The sequence below is a fragment of the Arachis stenosperma genome, chromosome 6, assembly GCF_014773155.1.
Source record: "Arachis stenosperma cultivar V10309 chromosome 6, arast.V10309.gnm1.PFL2, whole genome shotgun sequence".
NCBI classification, from domain to species: Eukaryota; Viridiplantae; Streptophyta; class Magnoliopsida; order Fabales; family Fabaceae; genus Arachis; species Arachis stenosperma.
In genome coordinates, this window is record NC_080382.1 from 141883653 (window position 1) to 141895325 (window position 11673).

At 35.7% G+C, this 11673-nt stretch overlaps 1 protein-coding gene across 4 annotated transcripts; it reads right to left on the bottom strand.

Moving 5' to 3' along the window:
- Positions 1 to 1922: 1922 nt before the first annotated feature.
- On the bottom strand, positions 1923 to 11456 carry LOC130936173 (uncharacterized). 4 transcript variants are annotated; one of them, XM_057866199.1, is made up of 7 exons: positions 11016 to 11456; positions 10391 to 10501; positions 5461 to 5650; positions 4959 to 5037; positions 4088 to 4478; positions 3782 to 3939; positions 1923 to 2981 (listed from the first exon to the last, which is right to left on the bottom strand). In XM_057866199.1, the coding sequence occupies exons 4-7, from the start codon at positions 5028 to 5030 to the stop codon at positions 2685 to 2687; spliced, it is 918 nt and encodes a 305-aa protein (XP_057722182.1). In that variant the 5' UTR covers positions 5031 to 5037; positions 5461 to 5650; positions 10391 to 10501; positions 11016 to 11456; the 3' UTR covers positions 1923 to 2684. The 4 variants fall into 4 exon arrangements, with proteins under 4 accessions (XP_057722182.1, XP_057722180.1, XP_057722183.1 ...); XM_057866197.1 differs by having other exon boundaries at positions 10391 to 10506; XM_057866200.1 differs by lacking the exon at positions 10391 to 10501.
- Between the last annotated feature and the right edge of the window lie 217 nt (positions 11457 to 11673).

Here is an 11673-nt window from a genome sequence, read left to right on the forward strand (position 1 = left end):
AAAAAATACACATAAATTTTCACACAGTAAACTAATATACACTATTTTAATGAGTTAAGTATAAATACCACTGTCAAGTTCTCTTAGTCATTTTTACCTTTCTATCACCTAAGTAATTTTTCGGGTAGTAGTAATTTTTCGGGTAGTAGTGACCGTCAAGTGGCATGTTATTTGTCATGGTGACTCCATGCATTGTGTAATCCCATTTTATAATATTCTTCAATTTTTGATTAATTCCATAAATTGTTTGCAGCATCTTTTTCATCTCTTCTTCATCCTTCCATTTGCTTTCTTTTAAATACTTCCAATTGTTTTTTTTTTACTATTCTCCTAAATTTTTCAATTTTTTTAGCATCAACAATTTCATTAGCCTAAATAAAATAATTATACCTCAATTCAACCTTCTGCATTCATAAATTTGAAAACATTTTACATAACTTGCATAGTATTTATCATCATAAACAAAACAAGAAATCATCATAACAGACAACGAAGAAACAATCTCTCTAGGTTCCATTATGTCGCAGACTCAAACATCACTGCATCAAGTCCATGCAAACACTTACTGTTGTTGTAGTCGAACTTCTTCTTTCTATTCTTTAGCGCAAAAGAGGAGCCACCACAAGCACTTACACAAATTTAGGGTATGTTCTTTCTTCGTTGATATTCTGACATTTTGATATGTTAGAATTTACAAATTCCCAATATAAACTAATGCAAAGATTTTAATAAATTTTATTTTAACGTTTAATCTTGTATTTATTTTTATTTATTAAATCCAAGTCACCCATTGTACAAAGCCACCATAACAAATAACATGCTATGTGAGAGTCACTATTACCAGAAAAGTTACTCAGAAGACAAAAGAGTAAAAATGATTAAAAAAGATTGATATTAGTGTGTACACATAACTGATTAAAATATTGAAATATACATTAGTTTACCGCGTGAAAATTCATATGTACTTTTGTCTATTCTTTCTCTCGTAAAATTTAGATTATATGAAATTCTACACACTTTTTTTTTTGGTAAAATAACAACGTGCTTCAAGAATTGGAAAAGATTTGAGTATTCTTTTTCTTATAATTCATATTTTTCAATACATAAATAGACCAAGCTAGTTTGGCTTTGCTATTGAAGATTTCAAAGGCATTTTTTTAAAGAAAGCACTTAGGATTTTTCTTCTTTTATTTAAAACATTTTCTCCAAAAGATGTACAACAGTAAAATTCTGCAAAATCTTAGAATGAAATTTGTTTCAACAAATTCATAGAATCATAATAAATGATGTGATAGGGGGCGAAACGTTTGTATAAGCCATAAGGCGATAATTAGATATAGGCTGAAAATTAGATTAATACCCAAAAAGCTCAGATAATAGAGTGTGACCTAATAGAAAGTGACAGTTTGAATATGCATGAGAGTGTCATAATTGAGAGCATATATATAACTTCTTATAATAGATAACTAATTTCTTAATAATAACTACAAATGACTAATATAATTATTTTATTGAAACCAATCTTGATTCTCCCTCAACCTAAGAGGTCAAAGAAGAAAAGACCCTAGGTCTGCTACTTTCATGAAATATGGAAAATAATGCACTATTATTTTGCTTCTGAAGTACCTACTCCGTAACAGTGAATCATTCTATTATCTTAATTCTTCATTATCATACATGAGTTTCACGTGGTGCATTTTAAGACATTTTAGACGGGTGACACTCTAAGCTGACTTGAGTCCAAGTTAATTCAACAGCTAATTGACAATCAATATTTCAATTCAGCATTTTTAATTTGTTAGACTTCGTATTAGAGTTTGCTTCTTTGATGTGGATCTAGAAGTAACTAATAGAGTAACAATTATTAGACTTTGACCGCCCAAAATTGATCAGAATCAGAAATTGATTTGAGATCCAAAGAGATTGAAATTGACTTTTTGATAATGCAACAGGTCAAGATGCCTAAACATATCAAAATCTATTTGGTAACAACATTTGAGACTTCATGGGATTATACATGAACTTGCACACCTTCTTGATGCAATGTGACCTCTAGTTTTGTGATTGTCATATTACAGGACCCACCACTACTAACCTAATAAGATTCGGTTCATCCATTAGAATATTGCTGTAAGTTGAAAGTTTTAGTCCTTGTTTGGAACCAGTAGCATAAGAAGACAGGCCATAGACGATTCATTATGTCGTGTTTCATAGGGGTCTTGGGGAAGAATTAGGATGATATTATGGTGCATTGTACCTTTCAATGAAGAGTGAAGATTACTCATTTTATAACAGAAAAAAATCGTCTACAAATTTAGTTAGAATCTTCACTCTTCGCCGAAGAATTCCCGAAGAATTAATACGGATGAAGAGACATAGAAATCCATCCTAGCCATTGTAAGGGTAGTAATAGCAATTTTCACCCAAATCATGCTTGGGGGGTTATTATAGACGAGATATACTGTCAAGGAGAGTCGGCAAAGAAGTCAATGTTCAGAACATATCTCAAAAGAATGTGGATTCGAGTCCTTTCTATTGCTATGAACACTCTTTTCATAAGCAGAGACATATACTCTGACCTTGGTTGACTGACCAATATTAAAGCCACCTAAACTTTGTCAATACCCATAAAAGAAGGGACAAGACACTATAGTCAATACCCAGAATTCTTGGCGGAAGAACTTCTAAGATTGCTTGGAATCTTTTCTCACTCTGCTCTTAGAATATTCTAATGACGAGAGAACAATTACAAGAGTTGATAACAAGGCTGCACTAAATGTAATGACAAAGACTAGGTTAGAATGTGCCTTTTTCCCAGAAGGAATTCTCCAAAGAACATCAGCTTCATACATAACATCAGCATCATTGTTGGTCAATTTGAAGAAATAATTTTGATTTTCTGACCTTTCCTTTGTGCTGCAGCGCACCAGAATATCAGGCATACCAAGTTCAACTGTGGAGTAGCCACTTTCATTTAGAGGCTGCAATAGAAGGAGAAGGAAGGAAAGAAAATTAGGCAACACAAGAATAGTCTAATATTCAAAGAAAACTAATTTTTGTTCTTTTCCATGTTACAACTACGAAGATGTTAGAAGTTTTATGACTACTAGTAAAATTAAATTATCCTGATGAATAGATATGCTATTGATTATTAATGACTAAGTAGATACTGTCACCTCATTTCATCCAATAACTCATGATTTCTATTGAAGATTTCCACAAATATTTTCTGACTCAATAGCATTTCTCATTTTCAGATGGGGTTAAATTCCACTTGGACAATAAATATTTTGAAATTTTATTTGTGCTTCCAGAACTTTCAAAACAAGAAAGGATGCCATTGCCACTCGACACTACTAGAACCGATAACAGTAGAGTATTACCGCATATCAGGGAGCCTCATGCAACAAAAGGGGGCAATCCCCCCCCCCCCCCCCCCCCCCCCCCCCCCCCCAAAAATTCAAATTTTCTTTATAAGTTGCGTACAAATTTTAGTTTAGCCCCCCTTAAAAATTTTATTTTACTCTCTTTTGCAAAATTAATTTTTGGCCCCTCCCTAAAAATTCAACCTAGCTCCACCCCTGCGCCACATATAGCACCAGTGAATAACACAAGCAAATAGAAAAAAAATGACTTTCCCATCTTTATATCATAGCAAATGCAAGACTATACTATAAGCTTTTATTTTTTAAAACATTAGATTAAAAAAATATATAACTACACGGAGCTAATTGAAAATGGCACTAAAAAAGAAGGGTAATTGAACTTAATAGCCTCTTACTTGATATCGCGCATGCAATGGAAACTCAATCTTGATATCAGTTGGCTCTAGAAATTTATTTGGGCCAACAACCAAATGTATTTCAACAGCAGAACGATTAGACAAGAAGGAAGGAAGTTCCAGATTTGTATCACCAAAGACATCAACATCATTGAAGACTGCAAGGAAAGAAAAAAGTTCATTGGCATGAAAAAATGAGATAGTCCTTTTCTCTGTGTCTAAAAATTAGGTTTTTTAAGAAAAAGTGATAGTCCTGAAACTATGAATTTCTTTTCCTTTTTATTCTGAAGCATGTAAAGTACATACCACCACGCTGAACAAGTCGCTGTAGTTCAAATGAATCAGCAAAAACACCGGTAGGTAGTCTTTCAATAATTATGAAGTCACACGAGGAGCTTAGAAGTTGGGACGAAGACTCTGATTGCTGAGATTGAAATTTTAGTAACGTAGACACATGACGATGAGAACCTTCGCCAATAAGATCTCGCTTCAGAATTGACAATCTTGGCACAAAATCATGGTTTTCTGGAAGCACTTGACACAAACCAACATTGTCTTCTTGAGATATAAAATTATCAAAAACTGAATCATGTAATTCTATGTGCCTGTCAAAATAAGATTGCATCACAAATTTCTTGATGGGATGAAAGGTTCTGTCATTTCCACTGTTGAAGTTTGAATTTGCAGAATCTACAATCTAGAATTGCAAAACACGATTTGCCAAAATTAAAAGAAAATAAGGGCATGATGTGGATGTCTACATGAGCACGAGCATGATTGCATTGAATTCTTTCTTGTGTGTATCAAAGATAATAATCATAAAATTCGATTATTGCTTTTGTCTATCAGAAGTGACTTGGACTAGAATTCTCCAAAATGAGAATTCTTACACTGAAAAAATTTAAAACAAATTGTTTACATTTGTATAAATATATTGCATTGAGTGTAGATCCCATTCCTTGATTTGCAAGATTCTCACTTTAAAGGGTACAAAAGTACAAAACCAAGAAGGTAATAGACCAAGCACAACTGACAGATCTGTATAGGTATGATCTAAAATTCTAAATTGCACTAAACAAACATGTAATGTATTTTTTATTTTGATAGGAAAATAAACACTATTGGAGAGAGAAGAGAGTAAGGGACAAATTAACTAAGAGGATATGAGATGGCTTACAGGAGATGATATAAATGAACTCCACACCAACAAATATATACACAGTCCAATAAATTGCCTCCAAGTCTTCATGGAGAAACTGAGTGACACCACAAATTTGAAACAGGTGAAAGATTAGAGAATCACTAACTAAATGATCAATGAATCACATATGCCATTTGTTTTCAGCTCCTGCATCATAGTTCATAGATGACAATTTGGCCAATTGAAAAAACATACTAATGTTCCTTCTTTTTCACCCAAAAGAAAAGGCAATAATCATGCTAATAATCATCATTTTTTTCTGGCGAAATTACTGGGATATCTATTTAAGGCTAGTTAACTATGAAATATAGGCAGTGTTTGTGCAGTCAAACCACAACACCATTTGCATTTTCTAAAATAAATAATTAAAATTCTGATTGTTTAACGAGTGTTTAAAAGTTGTATCAGACATTTACTGGATATAATAAAAGGGGTGCGCATACACACAGAGAAGAGCTCACATGGAAAAAGATCTTACCTGTACGCGTGAGTAAACCACCAAAAAGTTTCACTTAAGATCTTTGGAGTTACTACAGCACCAGCTAATTGAGAATTAAGATGAGACACAATCCTCTACAACATAATTGTATGTCTTTGGCCACATCAACACTGAAGAAGCAGTAGGTTTATTTTCTGTTCAACTTTTCCAATCAAGACCTTGAACAGAACTGCAATAAATAAATAAAATTATAAACACAAACAAAAGGATAAAGAGCATGAAGGATAAGAAACCCTCAGCCTTGATATCAAGAACAGTAACTCACAAGCCTAAATCAAGTGTTGACAAAGAAAAAAGGTTCAAATTAAGTTCAAAAATGATTCAGAACAAAAAGGATGACTTATTGTGGTAAAAGGATTCACTTATGTAATTTGACAAGATGACATACATTTTCCAAAGAACAGAGCACAACATGCATAACATGCTCTGTGGGTACATAGTTTAAATTCCCACAAACGCTTAACTCTACTTCTTGAAGTGCAGACTCATTTTGAAAATTACAATGGTTGGAGCAGTCAACTTTCCTACCTTTGGGGAGTAAATTCTTACATGAACCCTTAGTTGTTGTGTGGAAAGGGGAGAGAAAAGATATGTGCTTTCTTACAATAAAAAAAAACAAAAGCAAAAATGCAAATCAATTTGTGTACAAATTGTCTTTGTATCAAACTCAATTATACACAAGTTTGGGAGTCTAATTTTACCTATAGTTTTTCTTTAGGAATGTACTGGTTAATTTTGTTCAACATGTATCGGGATTATTAGACTTTTATATGTTTTGATGTTTGTCAGTTGTATTCTGTTCAGTTTTGAAGAAGGCATCTGTAGGAGCTTAAAATATAAGATATTTTATTTTGGTAGGCAGCAATTAAGATGCTAGTAAGTTATGTCTTCTGTTCTCTTCATTATAAAGTTAAAATGTTAAATCATGAAAATTTTATGTACTATAATTATGTTTATTTACAAATGCTTTTGTCAATGTATATTCTATCCGGCATAAGGACTGAGTCCACAATTCAAGTCTGCAGTAGCTAAACAAATATATGTTAACTCTCCAGCATGATAACCATGTTGCAGAATGTCAAACAATCCAACAACAATCAGCTTTCAAAAAACTGTTATATATTTGACAAAAATGTGTAATATAATTTCCATTTTGGTGAACATAGGTGGAATAAGCATTATGCCATTATATCTTCATCTAGCATCATAAACCAACAGGAAAATCCAAATTTCACATGAAACATGTATGCTGAAGCTTATTGACATCCATATAAAAATCAACCAATCTCCCTAAGCACTTTAGCAAATTCCAAGACACCAATTCAATCCATACAAAAATTGGCTCGTGCACTTATGCTAGAGAGCTAACATATCAGTGTTTCTTAAGTCTTGAAATATATGGCTTGCTAGGTAAAAAAAAAAAAAAAAAAAAAAAAAACAAAAACAAAAACTTGTTCATCAAAAGAGACTGACAAATGAGATGTGGGAATGTATTCCAAACTCCAAGCACATTCATAACAGCACAAGAAGCCTGACTAATTCCAAAAGAACTTCAATTTGAGCATTATTATTATAAAGAACCCCTCAATGCACAATGAATACAACCACAAGGGTATATTAATGCTCACATGTAAATAGCAATATCATGTGTTTAAAAACAAAAACAAAAACAAAAACTTGTCCAACAAAAGAGACTGACAAATGAGATGTGGGAATGTATTCCAAACTCCAAGCACATTCATAACAGCACAAGAAGCCTGACTAATTCCAAAAGAACTTCAATTTGAGCATTATTATTATAAAGAACCCCTCAATGGCCAATGAATACAACCACAAGGGTATATTAATGCTCACATGTAAATAGCAATATCATGTGTTTAGAATGAGTCTTTGACTTTTTCCTCTCAGCCCAATCACTACTGCATTGGAGATTAAGAACTTCATAGAAATGCTTTGCACCACTTAATGTCACACACATCAAGCATATCCACATTCTTTTGCACTTAGATTGGGTGTAGAAACAATATCAAATAAATCTCCCACCTCATCTGATAGTGAAAAATGTGCATCAGCTTGCTGTATGAGACAAAAAGTGCTTACAAATAACATAACTCGGCATCCAAGGTAAAAAATGGATTGTATCAAAAAGCAATGAATTGAACAAAGTACAGGAAAGACAGTGAAACTGTGAAATGTAAAATCGGCAATAAAAGCACAAGGAATGTGACATTCCATTATCATTCCTTGGCCACTGAAAAATAACATCAACGGATCTGAAACAATTTCGTCATCCTCAGACACGAGAAAGGTATCAATGAACAACCAACTCGCTGTAAAGATGACTCCAAAATTTCCAGCTTGCAGAAAATTAGGAACAAAAATTATAAAAGAAAAAAAAAACCTGAAGATATAAATGAGTCAAGAACAACATTTAGCAGCACGATTAACTTAGCAGAAAACACAAATGAAAAAGAAAAACGACTATGAAATAGCATTGTACTGTGATCATTTGGATTCCAAGGACTAACCACTTTGCTTCAAGAGAGTGATCTGTGGCTATTCCAAACTCGATATATTTCGTTAAGCGCGATCTAAACCCTAGGAGAAAAGGGTGTAAATTTATTCGTGTAAAAGGAGGACTCGCTGGTTCAATTTTCCACAAACCGGATTCAATTTTTGAACCAGTTAAAACAAACCGAACCAATTCAAACCGGTTGGATTCGGCATGGTTCAGTTTCAGTTTCAGGTTCTCAACGTCGCTTATCACCGGATCGGGGTCTGGGTTCCTGGGTTTCCTTTGCAGGGCTCGTTGGCCCTGCAGAGCATGGGCAAATCATAGTTATCAGAACCGAACCGGTAATCAACCCGGTTATATGACCGGGTCACCGGGTCATTGGTTCAACCGGTGGGTCACTGATTCACCCGGTTAACCCGATCAAAACTAAAAAATTTAAAATTATATAAATAAAATTAAAATAATGTCTTAAAATTTAAAATATAAGTCTTTACAAACATTAATAATTCAATATCAATTTTTAAACACAACTAATTATCTAAAAAAAGATTTGGGTAGGAACAATTTATCTGGGATGTGCCTGGGGATATTTCCAAATGCTCCTCATTGAAATCTTTGTTAGTGGATCACAACCATCTTTCAGGGAAACATACCAGAGGCATTGACAGATCTGTCAAACCTAACAATGCTGGATATCTCTGCTAATAACTTCAGTGGGGAAATTCCTAGTAATCTTTCTATGATCCCTGGCTTGGTCTACTTCAACGTTTCTGGGAACAACCTTCACGGTGAGATACCTGATGCATTGGGCTCTAAATTCAACAATGCCTCTTCATTTGCAGGTAATGAGAAATTATGTGGGAAGCCGTTAGATAGAAAGTGCGAGGAGATGAGCAAAAAGAAACACAGCAACACAGCAACAACTAATGATAATCAACAACCACCAAAGTTCACTAATGATAATCAACAACAAATTTAACTATTCAACCAAAGTTCACTAAAATTTTCTCAGGTTCAACAACTCCTCTAAAAAATCAAATACAATAGCAGCAACTACCAGATTCAACAATAATTCTAACTAAAATTTGCATCAAACCAAAGAAAGAACAGAAAGAACAGCAACAACAACTCTAAAAAATCAACATTCAACAAACAGAAAGATAGCAACTACTCTAAAATTTGATCAGATTCACCGAAATTAACATCGATCCAGAGAAAGAACAGCAACAACAACTCTAAAAAATCAACATTCAACAAACAAACGGAAAGAACAGCAACAACTCTAAAATTTGCTCAGGTTCACCAAAATTAGCATCGAAGTAGAGAAATAACAGCAACAAACCAACAACAACTCCAAAAATGAAATGAAACAGCAACAACCACATTCAACAACCACCAGATTCACCGAAATCAACATTGAACTAGAGAAAAAACAGGGTTGAAAATTGGAGCTCACCTGGTTGAGAAGACGACCACCACCACCACCCGAGGGAGCAGATGCTGCTTCACTAGTTCCGACGAAGCGAACGCAGGGTCACGGACTCACGGTGACAGACCAAGAGAGCGACGAGGTGAGAGACCCAGAGTGACATCGAGGGAGTGATAAACCGACGACGCCGACGGAGTGACGAACTGAGAGTGACGAACTGCCGGCGCCGAGCTTGAGAGAGGGACGAGGTGGGGGTGAGGGGCTGCCGCTGCCGACACCGAGCTTGAGAGAGCAGAGACAGAGAGATAAGGGGACGAAGCTGGCTTGGGTGGTGATTTCATTCAGTCTCAGATGCGAGGCTTAGGGTTCACAGAGGCGGGTGGGGGTGGGCTCTGAAACGACGCCGTTACAGGGGAAAAAAAATTTTAAAAATTAATAAAGATGACCCGGACCAGGTTGGATTAACCGGCCGGGTCACCGGATTTGCACAAAACCCGTCGGGTTGAACCGGATTCGACCGGGCCTGTTGCATGAACGGTTCATGGTGACTACCAGGGTGGGCAGTGAATTCAAGATATCCAGATGCTTTTGGTCTAACGGGACTACCAGGGATGGAGTGAGGGGTGTACAAGGGCCGGGTGAAACGGAGTTTGTCCTAATCCAAATCCGGCCCTAAATATGTACCGGAAACATTTTGGGCTACAATTATACCGGGTAGAAATTTGAATCTCTCCATGGATCACAATTCCAGATGCTAGGAGACACAAAATGTAAACGCTAATGCTAGTCATATCAATCCCAAAACTTATTGAATTCTCTAGGCCTTTCTTTCTCTCACTCAATCTCAACCTTTTCCTATCCTATATGTGAACAAATTTGAGGATGAACGAGGAAGGAACAAAGAATCTATAATAATATATGTGTACATGTATCTGTGAAATAGTTGTGTAACTATGTCAACTTACAAGACCAGCAGAATCACTTTAACAGCACAGAAAGTGAACCTTCTCTTTTTCTTTTCCATCATTGCATTTACCATCTTTGAGACTTTCTGTCTCTAACTTCATTCTCCCATGCTGTCCTTGAATTTATCAATAGCAATGCACAAACATTATAAGAAAACAGTGCTGGTAAAAAAGAAAATCTAAGATGGTATTCAGCAACAAATCACCAATAATTAAGCATTGACATATTTTAATTCAAATCAGAACAAATCAACAATAATCAAAACATGTTTTAATTAGAATCAAAACAAATCAGAACCAAATAAGGATAAAACATGTTTTAATTAAAATCAGAATAAATAAAAAACAAGCAAGGATAACAAAGCAACAATAATCAGAACATATAATAAATTCAGAACAAATCAGACCCAAACATGGAGAACAAATCACCATTATATGTAATTAAAATCAAAACAGATCAGAACCAAACAAAGAGAACAAATCAACAATAATTAGAAGTTCAGAACAACAAATCAACCTTATAAATTATAATAATAAGTTCTGAACAAATCTAGCATTATAAATTATAATAACAAAGCTCAGCCCTTAATCCTAGTTTAGAAAAAAAAAAGTTCAGAAGCATTACCAGAATCAATGCTGAGAAGAAGAAGAGCGGCTGAGCAGGGGCTTGTGACCTTCCTCACCAAAAGAGCACCAGTGCCGAGAAGAAAAGGAGCAGGGGAAGAAGAGGCGGAGCAGCGCCGAGGAGAAGAGGAGCAGGAGCAGAGCAGTGACCTTCACACTTCGCGGCCGCTGTTGGTGGTGTCGTGACTAAGGTTCTCCGGCGAGCAATGCGGCGCAGAGAAGCTGTGCAGCGTGGAAGCAGAGCAGCTGGTTCCGAGAAGCAGTCCAGCAGAAGCATAACAGCGCCGGTTCCGAGGAAAAACACAGGGAGGCCAGTGACGATGGCCGGTGGGTGTCTGAACGGTGGCCGGTGGTGCCTATGCGTGCCCTAATATTGAGAGAGATTCGAACTCTTATACTAGGCCAGGTCCAGTGATTCGAAGTCTGGCACAGATCCGGTTGAATTATTCTCTCTTGAGTGTATTTCGGGATCAGTCTCAGGCCACTTTTGAACCAGTTCAAGATCTGCAAAAGCATTTCGAGTTCAAACCAAATTTTTAGTCCGGACCGGACCGTATACATCCCTCGGTCTCATTCACAGCAACGGTGGCCAGGGGGCTTGTGACTGAGGCAACATCATTTTAGAAAATGGGTCGGGTAGTTTTGGTTGGGTTCTTGGG

Bases quoted from the DNA above. Each gene is read 5' to 3' on its own strand.
- LOC130936173 (XM_057866200.1), bottom strand. From the start codon at position 5,030: ATGAAGACTTGGAGGCAATTTATTGGACTGTGTATATATTTGTTGGTG. The intron at 4,479-4,958 runs GTAAGCCATCTC...TTGCAATTCTAG, and splicing joins GTTCATTTATATCATCTCCT to ATTGTAGATTCTGCAAATTC. The intron at 3,940-4,087 runs GTATGTACTTTA...CTTTCCTTGCAG, and splicing joins GCGACTTGTTCAGCGTGGTG to TCTTCAATGATGTTGATGTC.